The sequence below is a fragment of the Psittacula echo genome, assembly GCF_963264785.1.
Source record: "Psittacula echo genome assembly, chromosome: 1".
In the NCBI taxonomy this organism is placed as follows: Eukaryota; Metazoa; Chordata; class Aves; order Psittaciformes; family Psittacidae; genus Psittacula; species Psittacula echo.
Window position 1 is genome coordinate 30,322,086 of NC_137735.1, and position 17,118 is coordinate 30,339,203.

At 37.9% G+C, this 17,118-nt stretch overlaps 1 protein-coding gene across 19 annotated transcripts in view; it reads right to left on the minus strand.

The window, feature by feature from the left end:
• Positions 1-4: 4 nt before the first annotated feature.
• CLOCK (clock circadian regulator) overlaps positions 5-17,118 on the minus strand; it is a 63,885-nt gene continuing 46,771 nt past the window's right edge. For 18 of the 19 annotated variants that reach the window (XM_080612254.1, XM_080612242.1, XM_080612244.1 and 15 more), the window contains 12 exons: positions 14,671-14,753; positions 14,347-14,453; positions 13,587-13,734; positions 13,289-13,364; positions 12,197-12,338; positions 11,702-11,802; positions 10,737-10,826; positions 9,730-9,888; positions 7,915-8,121; positions 6,560-6,768; positions 6,043-6,313; positions 5-3,907 (listed from right to left, as the gene is read on the minus strand). In XM_080612254.1, the coding sequence (XP_080468380.1) occupies positions 3,719-3,907; positions 6,043-6,313; positions 6,560-6,768; positions 7,915-8,121; positions 9,730-9,888; positions 10,737-10,826; positions 11,702-11,802; positions 12,197-12,338; positions 13,289-13,364; positions 13,587-13,734; positions 14,347-14,453; positions 14,671-14,753 (1,782 nt within the window). In that variant the 3' untranslated portion in view covers positions 5-3,718. The remainder of the gene's footprint in view (positions 3,908-6,042; positions 6,314-6,559; positions 6,769-7,914; positions 8,122-9,729; positions 9,889-10,736; positions 10,827-11,701; positions 11,803-12,196; positions 12,339-13,288; positions 13,365-13,586; positions 13,735-14,346; positions 14,454-14,670; positions 14,754-17,118) is intronic. The other variant, XM_080612247.1, reaches the window with a different exon arrangement.

A 17,118-nucleotide genomic window follows, 5' to 3' on the forward strand; every position in this document is an offset into this window, starting at 1 on the left:
GCTTTCCAATAGTCTCTTCAGTAAAGTGCTTGTTATTACTCACAAAAAAAATAAAAACAAAGTGCTATTTGAGTCTTAAGATAATTTCTTTTTCTGTGAAAAACTGCCTGATATAGCTTTCTTTTATTCATTTTTACATAAAGCTGAAATGAAACCTATCTATCTCTTGTAAGGATACTGGGTTACTCATTTTGGTGTTTGGCAGTAGGCAAGATGCCCACAGAAGGTGGTGGTGACACACTGGAACTGTAGTGCAGAAGGTAAACAACCTTCTAGATGAAATGGAAGGCATATGGAGAGCTCCTACTAGAATCCTTTCATATTTATATACAAATATAATATATATTAAATATAATATAAAAATAGCTATATTCTTTTTCTCTGAAGTTATCATAGAAGCTTTTCTTCAAATCCTCACCCACTGCAGGCAAACAATGTGTCTCCTAAACTCCATGCAACTACGCTGCCTTTTCACTTCATTATGTTACCACCAGCCCATTTCTTCAGAAATCAAATCCTCTCCTTAACAGACTCCTTCCCTTCTGTCAGAATCAACCCCTAAAGGTTATGCTCCAGAACCTGCAGCATCACAGCATCCGTTATCATGCTATTTATTAGGATGTTGCAAATAAGTCTATGACAGTGGTAAATGAGTCGGGCAGAAGCAAAAGGCTGATTAAGAAAGAGGTGATAGCCTGGTCCTCTTCCCATTAAAAATCAAGGACAGTTCGGCAATTGATTCAGCAACAGGAGAAGCTGCAGAGCCTTTAGATACACACTTTGTAGTCACTACCTGTGAAACAAAGCATCTGCATACTTGCACAGAATCAGGACCAAGTCCTACATACTCGCTTTTATTAGAAGTTTGCCTGATTTGTGTGCTATGTTTTTCCAGTTTCTATGAATTTCCCCATCTTCTAAGCCTTTCTGTAGTAGCTGGTAGTTCTGTAACTGAATGACCTCTCTCTGAGGTTACAAAAAGCTTCTTCATCAAAGCGTACATTTCTATAGTTCTCTTTCAGCAACCATGCTGTCGTCATCATCTAATTCCTCCCTCACCTAGTTTAGCCTTTTTACCTACAGACCTATAGCAGCACACCAGAGTATCTGGGAAGGGGAAAATTGGAAGAGAAATTTAAATGAAGCTTTACATAAAAAGCTGCACCGTTACCCACCTGGCTGGGATCTCTATTTTCTGTAATTCGCAGTGTAATAGTTTAATAAACCCACTTTACCCCTATTCAATAGTTTAACAGCACTATTAAAGCTCTTCCAGTTTTCTTTTTTAGTGCTATAATTGGTTATTTTTTTTATCTAGCCTATTTTCCACTAAGCTAAAGTACTGATAGCACAGACGTCTGTAGCCAAACGCAGCTTCATTCAGAAACAGGTGGAATGGCACGGTAGGGATAGAAGAGCCAGGCAGGATTTCTGCACATAGAACTCTACACAAACAGGTTTCTGACAAGTATTCCAGCCCAGAGAATGCCAGAAATCCCTTTATAGAAGGGGAGTGTTCCTTGCTATGTTTGGTATTGGCATCTGTTCCTTGCTCCAGGTTGCAAGAGGTTTCTTGGAGCAGAAAGCAATTTGATTCTCTTTGGTACCGTTTCTCTCTCCTTCTTTATTCACTTCCGTGCTTTTTGGTGCCAAATGCTTGCTTTATAACTGGGGAATAACAAAGATCTAATGATATGACACATGCAGAGGCAAAGGCTAGCCTCAAAACGCAACCAACATGCTTGGCTAAACTGGTAACACCTTCCTGCGGGTTTGGTTCATCCAGCAATACAATCAAACTGTTTCATAGTACAAAACAGTCCATCACCATTTGGTTACATTCATTCAACTCCTCCTCAGTATTCAAGCTTAATCCAGCTTTTCCTCCCTAGTACTAATTTTAACTGCTTTTACTGTTTAATTATCAGAATCTATCAGCATTTATTCATTTTCCTCTGAAGTTCTGGTTTCCACAAACTAGTGCCATAAAAACCTACTGAACATTTACTTAAAATAGCACATCATATCTGTTGGAACTTTTTATTTTCTTTATCGAGTGAAGTTGCCTTCTGAAGTCTTAGTTCAGTGATATCTCTTAAATCAATAGCCTGGTAGTGCTGAATGCAATCATGATCTCCCCCAAAACACACTTTAAATGCTATGAAGATGAATACAAATAGAACACCCCAAAACAACAACAACAAAATCAGCTTAATATTCCTCCTCCTGCAAAAGGAGTTCTGTACTTTTAGGTCTTTTAATCTTCTAAAAAGTATTACCTTCCAAGTCTGAGATCTGAGAGACTCCTCTGTTCCTGGCTAGTGTTTGAGGGGGAGTACCAGCCCAAAATGATCATGGTCTCAACTCAGACCACTATAAAATCAACACAATACAGAAATATCTATGAAGTAGATACACAAGTTTGATTGACAATGTACTAAGACTTCAAAATTGGAAATGGTTACAGATTCAAGACATTGTAATTCAAGATGTTAAACATTATCACCTGAATTAAAATCAAGGCACTATGGGTTTTGTTGTTGTTGTTAAAATGACCCTGAATCAGTTCTAATTTTTGAAGGAGAATAAAAAGATTCCAACGTATTTTAACAAGTTACAATTCTCACCACAGAGAAAGTGGTTAAAAAGTGCCCAAAAGGTTATTAAATGTAAATATATTTTTGTGCAAATTACTCCTATAACTGAAACATTCTTGAAAATTGCTGTCATATTTTTTTTAAACCTTTTACATAAATATTTCCAACTATGAACTATATCAAAAGATAGCTTTGGGGAATAAAATTCCAAACCATCCACAAGAAAGCAGTGCAAATTCCTATTTGTTTTTCAAATAAAGCGATGAATCAATTATGAAATGATGGATGATATTCACGAATCTGAATGTCCTGAACCCTGATGCATGATCACCAGTTCAAACGGCTTCATCAATAATTTAACCTCGAGAACAACTAACCAACACACTAAACCTCACCAAACAAACCCTGACATCACAGACAAAGCACAAACAAGAGACTTGTGCCCACATTAAGGGTGAAAATAATGATGCATCATGTTGTAAACAAAAGGGTAGAACAGAGGAAAACATTAGTCTGAGTATGGCGTGAGAATTTAGGGAAACATATTCAAACCTACAAATAACAGATTACATTTTCATGCATCATATAAAATATTTTGCTCTTTCTCCTTTTATGCAGACATATACACAATATTTTACAGCATCTGTACAACAGAGAACTGGATTTCACACAACATTTTTAAAATATTTACTGTCCTATAATCATCTGAAAAAAATTAGATGGTTTTTGGACTATATTCCTGGCATTTGTTTTTTTTTTTCTTCTGCTAATTCAAACAATTACTCCAAGTCCATTTTAATACTTTAAAAATGTACAGGATTGATAAAAAACCCAGTATTTTCAGCATCCCTTACATTTCAGTCACATTTTGAGATTTCACCTGGACAAATCAACACATGGCAGCAAATCCTTTAGAACAAGAAACTGGGGCAACTATCAAAGTTGGCCATGTCCCCATCATCATCTTGTGGCTTTTCTTAACAGATTCCAGAAGTTAGAAGCTGATCTCAACACTGTGGTGTTAGAAAGCCTTTGTACTGCTACCTCTGTAGCCTCAGTGCAACTGCTGGTGGAGCAGCCCCCTCCTGGTAGTTTGCTTCAAGAAGCGGCAGAGCCCCACGCTATTGTGGCTGCACTTTGGAAGGATCAGTCATCTTGTCAGTTCTGTGTCGAGAAAGTGGCTGCTGCTGCTGCTGCTGCTGAGACTGATGCTGCTGGTGGTGGGACTGAGTAAAAGTGCTTTGTTGTAGTGGGAAAGCAGCAGAAAGGATAAGCTGAGCTGACTGATTTCCATGAAGTAACCTGGATGTCTAGAACATGGAAATAGAAGACGATTATTTTTCCTGCTGCACTGAGAAACTGCAGGCCTGGCTGCTTTCTAACTTTTCATAAGGGCTCAATCAAACTAAGCTTCTGATTTGGTCATTTATGCTGAGCAAACAATGCGAAGATTAGTTCATACTAATAAAGTTAACTAGAGCATCTGACCAATTATCAAAACAGCTGTAACTGGTCTTCATAATTTCCCATGACAATGGGTAGGAACACATGGCAATTTGTCTCCATTTCAAACCACAAGAGCATAACATGGCTTGAAGAATTCATGTGAACAAATGCAGGTGGCTGACATTGCAATCACATGAAAAACAATGCCTGACTTGGCACAATTCACATTTATCCCCCCTCCCCCAGCCAAAATGAACATTCTGAGAATCTGTATCTTTGGAGGAGATTTATAATTACTGGAAATACTACTTAGTTTTAATATTAACCTTCTTAGAACCAAAGAAGAAAAGCAACTAAGGATAGGTAAAAACGTACTTGGATATCTCAATCCTGAAACATGTACTTTAATTTCTGTTGCAGAACATTAACTAGTAACATCTACACAATCAGGTTGTAAGAAGGCCCAGTGAGCAGAGGCAGGAAAAGAGCTTTTCTCCCTTCTTAAAGAGCATTTGCTTCACTTCAAATTATAGCACTTCAGTATTTTGAATACAAACTAGTAACTTTTGCTTACAAAGAAATTCTAGAACAGGAACAAACTTTTGGAGATCTTCATCTTCCACAAATCTTCTGTTTCAACAGAATTAGGTCAAAATTGTTCAAACTTTTAAATTTAGAAACAGAGATACAGACACTACCAACCTGCTAAACAGCACTGGTGTTACAGTATTTATCTGACTTGTCAGAGAACACATTCAAATCTGTGCTCTGGTTGGATTCAATTCAAGAATCTCCCACTATGTAAAGGAGAGCTGAAATTCAAATCACTAGGTATCCTTCATCTATCCTTTTGAGAGTCAGCTTGCAGCTGAAAAGCCTTTGCCAGATGCATGACGGAAATTGGTACATTCCCATGAAAGACTTTCAACAAGTCAGTATTTTCTGTCAATGACACAGTGAAAGAAAATTTTACTCAGCTCTAAACTGAACTGTAACCATTCCTTGTGCATAGAAATGTAGATTAAACCTCCAATTACTTACTGCATTTGCATATATCTCGCCTATGCACACAATCCCAAATTTAGTGCAAATGGGAGAGCACAGATAGTAAGAAGTATTTGCAAAATCAGGATTTTTAATTATGTATGCTCTTAAAGAATAAAAAAAAATAAATTGACATTCCCAGAGTAGTTTAAGAGTGCTAAGAATGTGCACAAAGTGCTTTGTGATAGTTAATATGGATTTCATCTTTGGAGAAGGCAACATCAGAGGCCAAATTAAGATCTTTTAACCCATGTCCTCTTGGAGACACTTCCTCTCTGGTTTTCTAGCTACCACTACATCTCCCTCACCAGCATCACCTGCTGGGTGATCTGTGTGCCAGCAATTAACTGGAATCAACAAATGGCAATAGATTTCCCATCAATTCCTTCTGCCTTCTGGTTCAAGATTTCCTATCTCTAAACTCCTTGGGGTTTGCCTTCCTTCCCTTTCGATCCAATCTCTCTTCTTTCTCCATTAAACCAAGGTTCTTCTCCACTCTCTGCTTACTTGCTGCTCAGCCTCCCCTGTTCATGTCTCACAACAGATGTTCATGCCTCATGTTATGGGACATCTCTTGCTTTAGGCTGCATGCTGCTTTCCAGATCAACTAATTCTGAGATCATCTCTCATACCTTCTTGCATTAATATATGAATGCAAAGAAAACGCAAGCAGTTTTAAAGGGAAGCATCTGTTTCTTCATCCCATGCTCAAACAAGAACAGCAATTCAAAGACATAAAATAAGGCAAGTAAGTGCAATTGCAGGAAAGACTACCTCTCCTGTAAAAGTAGTAAGATTCTAGAGAATGGCTACTGAGTAAACTTACCTCATGCATCACGCTTGTTCATAGGTTACTATTTTAAGTACTCTGCTTTCAGATAAAGCTCCCCCAGGATAAGGTAGCAATAGTGGAAATGTCAGAACTTGGAAAACTTTATGGAGAATGCTGCATTACCTGTAGGAACTGCTGGGTGTGCTGGGTCAGCTGCGGCTGAGCTGGTTGCTGAACTGTGGTGACCTGCTGCTGCTGATGGTCTCGCTGACTTTGCTGCTGCTGCTGTTGTTGTTGTGTTATTGACAAAGTCTGTGGCTGCTGCTGTTGGGCAGCAAAAGTGGGATAAGCTGTCACCACCTGTCCCATAAACATAGTACTTGGTACCATTACTGCTCCACATGCTACTGGGGCTGTGACAAGTTTTGTTACAAGTTGCTGACCTTGAGAAAATCTGTTAAAAGAAAAAAGGGAATCCCTTTAGCAAAAAAATCTGTATCAAGCATCACATGACCTTAAGAAATGCAGTTTTGTCAGGTTCATACTCTGCTCTAACACCATGGGCTTTGGTAAGCCTGCAAACATGCTATTTTGGGAAAAGCTTAGTTTAACAGTTGTATCCATATATAGTTAATAAGTCACATGATTTTTTAATGCTTCATTATAGCAAGTCATCTGACTACTGCTCTTGAAGATTTACCTGATTTGTCTATCCTGTGTAAAAGTGGTTACTGCAGCAGCATTCTGGTTGTTGTTCTGTGGTAAGCTAGAAGGAACCTGGACCACATTTCCTGTCGTTGGCTGAGAAATCACCATAGTGTTGTACAAAGGTGCCGAGACAGTGTTCTGTGACTGGCTGGCAAGAGAAGACTGCTGATTGTGTCCACTAAGTACATTTTGTTGATTATGCTGAAAAGAAAACATATGATATTGTAATTTAAAAATACCCAGGTATTACAGCTGTCCTCCTCATTGTCACTGCCCATACTTCACAACTGGCCCCCAGACATCTGAAAATCTCCTAAATTAACTTCTCCATCTGTTCAGAGTTTGATATTTTTTCAGCTACTTGCATATTGTTTGTTCAAGATCCTATTTTCCACTCCTTTAGCATCTCTATGCCAGACTTCAGACTAAAAAGTGCACATCACGTCAATCTGTTTCTTACTTGGAACTAGCTTACTGCTGGGATGGTAACACTGTCCACTACTAGTCTGCTTCTTCACAAATGTTGAAAAGAAAGTATGGAATTTGGGTAAAAGTACAGAGCGTGACCACAGAGATGAGAGGTATAAGGAGCCTCCATACACAAATGATCAAGTCTAACAGCTTGAAGAAAAGGCTTTCTATGGAGGTGACTGTGAAAGTGGACTTTGACGTCATGCACAACTGTGAAAATGAAAAGTGAATTGCTGCTCAGTGTGTTTCTGAGTGTATGAGCTGGGTGGCAAGTTTGAGAAACAAACATAATCACATATTACAGAAAGCAAAGCTGTAGAACTCACTAAGAGGTATTGTGGATTTCAAAAGTTTACATGGAATTGAAAGAAACTGAATAAACTTACAGAAGAAAAAGGCCATCACATTACAGATGTCATACACCTCCAGCATCTGACTGAAGGTGTTCAAGAGTAGAAAAGTAAACTGCAGAAGCATCAATATATGCTTGTCCTGTTCCTATGCTTTTCTAGTTATTTGCTGTCTGGACACCAGGTTTCAAGCTCACCTTGTTATCAATGTTATATGTTCTATCAACAGGAAATCAATAGACATTCAAAAGAAGGTAAGCTAAAAGTTTGCCTGATGCTGGTCTTTCAAAAAAGCTACTTATGATTTATTTATATGCCTAAGTCTTAGACAAAAGCAAGATCTGAAACTGCATTATCAAGAACATGAATGCATTTCAACTGAGAACCAGGAATGTGAAACTAATACAACTCAAAGGACATTGTTACAAAAAAAAATTGGTAGGAGAATGTCAGGGAAGCAACTGTTGTGTTTCAGGTGTTTTTCAGCGTGTATTCTATCCAACAATATCAAGAATGAAGATTTTACCTGTGTTGCAGGACTCTGCAAAGGCTGTTGCTGTATCATGTGCGAAGTACTTATATGGCCAGTATTCATCCCACTTTGAGTCTGATTAGTCTGAACACCCTGACCTTGCATGTTTACTGATGCAAGCTGAGGAACATTAGAAGAATTTCCGGAAGCAAGCTGCACAGAACCAAAGTTGAGTCCAGAAGTTGACTGCTGCAAGAACATCTTAAAGAAAACAATCCACAAGTTAGCTTTTAAACCAAATCTGTTAATTGTTCAAGGTGTTTTAGAGAAACTGAATTTTGTTATTTAAGATCACTGTAAGAGAACAGTGATTAATAATTCAGTTTCATCTTTAGTTTCATTCGGGTTGGACTAGATGATCTCCAGAGGTCCCATCCAACCCTAACAACTCCGTGATTCTGGGATCTTTGTTATTAGAAGTGTTGGAACAGCACTGCAAACACCAAGATCAAAAGACCCATCTCCCATATACGGTCACTATTCAGAGATTCTACTATAACTGGTAAGAATCCGAATCCTGATTTCTAGAACCCTAAACAATAGGGTTTAACATTTGTTCTTAAAGAAACTGTGTTATTTAGAGACTAAATTGTAATGTCGTCTACAACAGTCTAAAGACAAAACGTATTTGAGATCACATTTCTCTTTGTAGGACAGAATCTCCATCTGAACTTTCTCGCATTGTTGTAATAATCTGAATTCAGCACAAAACCAGTTGAGTCTCTACAAAAAGTTAGGCCAAGACTACAAGAAGACAGGGTAATAAAGTAGCATGGATGTGCAGCACTTAAGATATTTTTCCTAGTTTCTACAGTTCTGAATAAGGTCCCTCTACAGTGCATGGGAAGAGGGCTGTGAATCTCTCCTTTTGAGGCATCTATAGGCAGTCTACTACTGGCAGGCTTATGCTAGACAAGATAAAACACTGAAAATGGCAGATGCCAGAAACTCCTACTCGTCAACAGAATTTAAGCAACATACTCAATACTTCCAGAAAGTATCTTTTTTTTTTACTTTTCATTCACCATCCATGATGAAAATATTCAGATTACCTCCTTAAGGGGTACGTCAGGTTTTGGGGGGTTATTTTTTTTGTTGGTTGGGATTTTTGGGTTTTTTGTTTGGTTGGTTTTAACTAGAGAAACCCAATAGGATCATTCTTTTTTTCCAAAGAGAGCTGCTGAAAGGAGAATGACAAAATTCAAAATTAGAAGAAAAAAACATACTGGTAAAAATACAGAAATCAGGTAGTCAGCTGCTAGACTGAGTCATTCATTCTCTACATTCCCTGTCTTTCTGTCTCAGTAACTACGTCGGTATACCATACAAAGTAGAACCACTTCACCAAGAAGGGTCTGCAGGAGGACCACAGCCTGACAGTTGGAACAGTTTAAGAAACAAAAGGTATGAATTTGACACTCTCGAGCTAAGAGGAAATAAATGCTCATATTGCACATTTTGCATTAATATTCTAATTGCTGCAAATCTTTGCAAGAAGTAACAATCACTGCATTCTTGTATGTTGAGGTTTAGGCACAAGCTAGGCTTGAGCAGCTCAATACTGAACAGACACACTGAGGCACTTCCAGATACATTGAGAACCAAAATGTCAGTATCTGACAGTGTCAGTACCTGAACCAAAATGTTAGTACCCCAGAAAACAGTAGCTTAGATGCTACGGATTTTAGGGACATTAGGTCCAGATAGCAGCTGATGGGGATAGGGAGGATCAGTTTGTGGAATTAAGTGCCGAAGTTTAGATGCCTAAATTCTCTATAGATCAAACCTGTAAGAGTTACACTAACTCACCTGGAGTCCTTGACCGTGAACAATTTGAAGCTGCTCTTGGATCTTGCGCAACTCTTCCTGCTGCCGATGAATATTTGCTTCTATCATGCGCGTTCTTTGCTCTAGCTGGTCCTTTAGATGTTGCATAGCTCCTAACTGAGCTGAAAACTGAAACACAGGCTGTAGTGAAATGAATAAATGAAAAGCTGAGCAAAAATAATTACATTTACAAGCAGTAAATACACTTCCTCCACAGTAGCAAAGAAATGAAGCACTGCTTTTTAAACTGCTAGTACCATAATTGGATGACAAATTCATTAGCATGAAAATGTCACAGACCTCATATTTAATTTATTGTTCATATTTAGTTTATCGATGCATCAGAACTGGTGAACTAAAAAGTATAAATAAATAGCAGAAGAAATTAACTGGTATCCAAATGATCAAGACTACAAAAAGCCTCAGTAATTTACACAGTACTGCAGATGCTAAAGCTCTCTCAGGTTAAAAATTAGAATTGTATCAGTTTACCAAAAAAATCCACCTAGAGCCAAAACATGCAAATAACTTGGGAATACCCTCGGTCGCAAACTATTGGAGGCTGAGCGCACAGAGAAGCTATGTTTGCCGTTTCTGTTTTCCCCTAGACATCTGCTATGGGCCACAAGTCAGTGTAACCTTCTGATACTTATATCCTCTGTAGCGCCTTCCTTCCCTCTAGCAGATCAACTCTCTGGCCCAGCTTGGTGTTGTCTGCAAACTTACTGAGGGTGCACTTGATCCCCTCATATAGATCACTGATAACGGTATTAAACAGAGCTGGCCCAATTAATGAGCTCTGAGCAGCGCCACTTATGATGAGCTGCCAACTGGATTTAACTTCATTCGCCACAACTCTTTGGGTCCAGCCATCCAGCCAGTTTTTTACCCAGTGAAGAGTACACCTGTCCAAGCCATGAGCAGCCGGTTTCTGCAGGAGAGTAAGACTGTTTGAAAAATAATAAACAATAAACCAACTTCATACATACCTGGGACATGCCAGATTGGAGCTGTACAGTTGCAGGCTGAGATACTGTTGGCTGTGCTACTGGTTGTCCAAGAGACTGAGAGCTCAAAGACTAGGATTGAAAAAATGCTTCCATAACTGGAATGAAATTCCTACTTGACATGAAGTATTTCTTTACATAAAGTGTCAATTCCAAAATAACATCATGTGAACATATGAAAAAAAACAAGTAGATGTCTCCTGAAAGATCTAACCTTAAATCTTAGAGAACAACAGACATGAAAGCAATTGATTATATATATATGTATACAATTTTTCCACTGCTAAAAATATATAGAAGCAGCAGGTATAAACCAGGAAAAACAGAAATTACAACTACAACTGTTTTAAAAGTTCTCTTTGTACCAAGGGAAAACTTTTTCAACAAGTTTGGAAGTTGACAGCTTTGATTTATTCTTAAAATAATAGTTTTTTAAAATACATATTTTCATAGCCATTCTATTTTTGAAATGAATGTACTAGTTTAGGTGCAACATGAGTACCAAATGCATGAAGTATGACATTTTCCCATGTTACCAAGATTTCAGAAACTATATGAAAGTATTCACTAATATTTTTAAAGTCATAAATTCATATAGCAATGAGCACAGCATTATGTTGGCACTTACATATATAATTGCTTATATACATATGTATATTAAAAATGCAGAATAGTAGAAAGAAGTTATGTGCAAGTGAAAGCAGATTCATACACACTCTCACAAACACTAATGCCAGAGATACTTATATGCTTATTGTATTCCCTTAGAATGTAGTATACCAAAGATGCATATTGATACAATTCTGATAGTCATGTATTCCACATGAAACTGTTACAATTCAAATTATGTGTTTTCAGAAGAAACAAAGTTAAGGTTATTTAATAATACCTTTTAAATAACATCAAATTCCATTGATCAAGGACAAAATTTTTCTCTGAAGAGTTACCTGGCTACTCAGAGATGATCTTCTTTGCGCAGTCTTTTCATGACCAGATAAGTTTTGCCTTGGAGGAGTGCTAGTATCCACTGTCATTTTAGTTGGTGTTGCTGACAATGTTCAGATTTACAACAGAAAGAGACATGTTAATAGTAACCTCAATTCTGCAATGCAATAATCAAATCACAGCATGTTTTTCATGAATAGAAAGAAAATTAAGCCCTGGACTCTATTTTTACCCTGGCTATCCAACAATAACGCAATCTGACGGACGGAAATAGGGCGCTCTAAAGTCTGCTATTGTACTTCCAGAAGCAGAAGTCACTTCACGACCTCTGAAAATCAGAGCTGTCAGCAGATTTCTGAACCATTAAAAAGGACGTTTTCATCTGCACACTTTTCATAAAGTGATCCAAACTGCTAGTTATGCATTTAATTAAAGTAAGTAAAGCAAAGAAAACCTTCACTAGGATGGCAATTATATTTTCAACAGTTGGTGCTTACATGAATGATCTGATACTGCAGTGTGTGAAGATTTTCTTGAACTCCTGGAGGAAGCAGAAGGTGTGGGGCTGGTATCAAACCTTTCCAGCGCTTCTTTGAGACTCACTGTGTTTATGTGATTGTCAGACCCAGAGTCCTGGCTCTGAAAAGACATACATAAACAACAATTATTTGATTCAGCACACAATGTCCATTTCTGTTAGCAAATATCTAGAACTATTCTGTGCCTAATATCAACCCTCTTACACAGGTGACTGTGCAGAAGTAGTGGCCTGTTTGGTATCTGTTAACTCAGTTTCCATTTGTAGCTTTTATCCTTGGAAAAGAATCCATATAATCCATATAAGCCTAGAAACCAAAATGCATGCAGACACAGGCCATAGACTGACTGCTGAGCTGACCTCCTTCTCTAGCAACTCAATTCACTTTGAACACTGGTGTAATGAGTGAGCCGCTTATTCTTTGAAGAAAGGATGAGTTAATTCCACTAGAAGGAGTTCTGTCAGATGAAACTTGCTGAACTGCCAAGGGGAAACATTTCTGAACTGCCAGTGGAAAACATGACAGAGCATCTGTACGAGCTGGCTTATCTAAGACTCACTGAGCTTCCAAGCACATTAATTCAAAATGAATTTCGTATACTCCTAAGAAGGGGGACAGAGCCACAAAACAGAACAGCTCCAGCTTTCCTCCTGTGAATTCTTTTAAGCCACCATTCTGCATTGACCTTGGGTTTTCAGATTATGGGTGCTTCCAGTAAGGAAGAACATTTATTTATGAATCCATCTCCGCAGGAATCAGATCTTAACGAGGACTTAGGGATGTTGCCATGTTGTAACTACATGCACATAAACTCCTGAAAAGAGGAGGGTAAGTGTTCAGGGCAGAACACCATTAACTAGACACTCTTCCTAGACTTCTTTGATAGCTTTAAATAGTCATATTACCTAGACATCAAAATAATTACTTTATCTGCAACAGGACAGATAAAGTCTTCTTGCTGCTGTTGTATTTCTTTTTTGTGTTTGCTTACATATTACTTTTAAGTATGAAAGAAAGAAGAGGTAAAATAAAATTACATAAGACACTCACTTTATCTGCTGTTATCTCTGGAAGAGACTCCTCAATACCAAGTTCTCGTCGTCTTTCTGCTCTAACTTCTGCATAACTAGAAGAACAAACCAAAATATGACTACTGTATTACTGGATGCTTTAAAAACACGTACTTCAAAAAACAAAGCCCTCAGAGCTACTTTGCTCACAAAGTATCTCAGGAAGTTTTCCAGTGATTCTTTAAACTGCTAGGATTTCTCTACCTCCCAAAAGACCAGCAATACAGTTCCCATGCCATTACAATTTCTCTAATACAGATTTATGAACAATAACTTACCTTACAACAGTGTGCGTACAGACAATAAACTCTGGCCTGGAATTCCACTGGTGATACGTGATATAGTAATGTGTTTGCAGCCAAATCCACTGTTGTCCCTTTGTAAGGAATCTGTAGTAACATGACTTCCCTTTCCCATATTGCATTACTATAAAAGTGAGGAATAAAGTTCACTGTTTTTCCGGGCTGTAAATATTGCACTTACATAATAACCATTATTTCCCAGCTTCCCATGGCCCCAAACCATGTCTAAATCCAGTATTATGACAATGACTAAGAACAGGTTTAAAACAGTGGCTTTCCACAAAAAAAAAATTAATCTACATTGCATTTTTCAGAGATCTGGAGAATACAAACTTCCATTTTTGTGGATTTTCTACATATTGTGAAAAATGTACAGCTTTAGAAAGAAAAACAGAACTAAACAGAAAGTTCATTGCATGTTTAAACAATTATTACATTTAATACACATCATGGAGCCTTTTAAATACTGTTAGAAGAGCTGGAGAAGTAATATAGTGCTGCACACTCCAATTTACCACAATGAGAACTCTAAGATAAACTTGTATCTGTTTTGTAGGTCTGTATCAAAAGAAAAAAGACAAAGTTCCGCAGTGCAATGATGTCAAATGAATGAGAGTAAAGACACGTCACTCAAATGTATTACAGTTTCACTGCAACAGTTGCACAACTCAACAAACTTTAAACCAAACATTTACAAAGCAAACTTTCTCATTTTAGCAACTTAAATCGTACTCACAATGCTCGTGACATTTTGCCAGATTATCTAGATCATCCACATGGTAATAATCATATCCTGATGTTCCCAAAACTTCAAACGGAAGATAACCTATTATTGGAGGTGCCCTAATTAATACAAAAAATAACGTCATTTCATTTTCACACAAAAACCCCAAACAAAATTATTTCTTATATAAGTTTTCTTGTTTATAGAGTATATGCTCTGAAAAAGATTAAAAATTAAACCCCAGTTATGAGTAGTTAATATTGATTAGCGAACTCTAAATATTACAGCCACCACTGATTCAGCTACTATTGCTGCTATACATAGAAGGAATTGCACCTGTGATCCAAGAATAGGAACTTCCATTCTAAGCTATGTCTAGATGTGAACTCTTCATTGGGTTCTTCAACAGTGCACATTTCCTAAAAAGTAGAAAAATAAAAATCTCTCTCAAAACTGCTCTAGTCTAATTCATCAGCTCTTTTGAAATTCAGACTTACCTAAAGTTAGTAGATAATTCCACAATATTTATGTTATTTTTAGACAGCTTCATTGTTTTTACTTGTTTAGAAGCATAGTACTGAGCTAGAATCTAATCTCAGCTGTGCCAGGCTGACACTCAGTTGATTTAAATGGAACAACCCTGGCATGAGATTAAACTCAAGCTCAGTATCTACAAACACAATAGTACAAGCAGAAATCAACAGTTCCTGCAGTTATGCTTTCAAACTGCGACAAAAAAGAGATGAGTCACTCTGATTACACTATATGCTTATAACAGGTAAAAAAACCAACATTAGCAAAGGTCGTGTTATTTTGAGTTCAGGAATAAGATTCTTCCTTTTAGTGAATACAACGTACTCTAAATCACTTTGGCTTGAGAGGGCAGACACCTACTACAAAAAACACACTACTCGTGTTTTGAACTCATGAAAAATAAGAGAGTGATTGTATTTCCACTATTACAGCAAATCCTCAAGGTATTCTGTACACCACTTTAAATGTATTACACTCGGACATATGCACAATCAGTGCATTTCTGGCAATTTCCACTGTCCCCTTCCAGAGAGGTGAAGATGCTCCACCAGTTACTGTGCCTCGTGCTGAGACAATAACAGAACTAAGTACCCCAGGCCAGTCGGTTCTTTTACGAACGCTCCTAGCACTGCCTTACAAGAAGATGATGGAATACATGCACATGTATAAATACGCTACTCAGAGAATTAGAGATCATTTCATTTTCAGACACCTGCACGCATCTGTCACACTTGCAGGAGTTTGCAACAGTATTCCCATTGCCAGGAACACTGTAGCATCTACTGATGATCAGGTATCACAGGTTTCCATAAGACTATAGCATGGAAGCCGCTGCTGCACTGACATAATATTCACAACAGATGTGGACAGACAAGCACACTGCTGCTCTGCAAACATCTACTACTAAAACAGTCCTGTGGAAAAATACAGTAACTAACTTGTTCTTACAAAGGGACCACCTTCCTTTTCATTCTTTCAGGTTGTAATACAAAGAGTTTAAGTGGACATTTTGCAGGTCTTTATATAGGTATTTCTAAGGGTTTTTTTTCTATGAAAGAAAAAGGTGGACATATCTAGGTAATGTTTTCTCCTTACCTTTGCTGGTGTAAAATCTAAAGACAGTGACTAGAAAGTGAGTAATATGGTGGAGGTAATAAAAAATCACTCTGGGCACAAATTTATGACTCTTGGTGTGTGACTTCCAGTTAGCAAGACTTAACCTTCAAAATTGAAACTACCCCTAAAACCTGAAGCTCATCTGCTTTCTTAAGATTATAGCACTTCATGAAGCACCACTCACAGCGAAATAAAAGAAATGACAGAGCAAGCGTATATCCTTGAGATATACTTTTGGTTTCTGCCCAAATAACTAGATTAAAAGAAACAACAAGTTAAAAGTAAAAATAACTTCAATGCAGAAACTAAAAACACAGTAAAAACATCTCTGTTATACAGGAGCAGGCAGCAGGTTCGTGTCCAATTATTCAATACATTTATATTAATGATTTGCAGATATTCCACTATAAAATACACCTGATAGGACCTATCTTGTCCAACAAAGCATCTTGTTGAAATTGTCAACAAGGCATCTATAAAAGAAAGGCCTTTCATTTGTAACAAAAAGTATTCTGATAAAATCCTTTTGACTGGATTAATCCTTCCTTCTTGATAGGATTCAATCATTTAACCAGCCAAAATTCAAGTCATGCTTTAAAGACATGCTTTAAAGAATGTGCAGAGACAAATCCCTTCACTGGGGAGCAAAATTTGTGGCATATTGTTGTGGTTTAAGCCAGTCGGCAAGTCAGCCACGCAGTTTCTACTTCCACCCCCCCTCCCGGAGGGATGGGGAGGAGAATCAAAAACATGTAACTCCCAGAGGTTGAGATAAAAACAGTCCAGTAAGTAAGGTATAACACAAATCACTACTGCTACCACCAATAATAATAATGATAAGAGAAATAACAAGGGAAGAGAATACGATACCACCCACCAAAAACGAGCCCGACAGAGCAGAGAGTGTGCCCTTCCGGGTAAACTCCCAGTTACATCCCTGGGCATGACGTGCTGTGGTAAGGAATACCTCTTTGGGTAGTTTGGGTCAGGTGTCCTGCCTCTGCTTCCTCCTGGCTTCCCCTCCTCCCTTGGCAGAGCATGAGACTCACAAAGTCCTTGGTCAGAGTAAACATTCTGACCAGCAACTGAAAACATTGGCTTTTATCAGTACTGTCCCCAGGCCAAAAGTCAAAA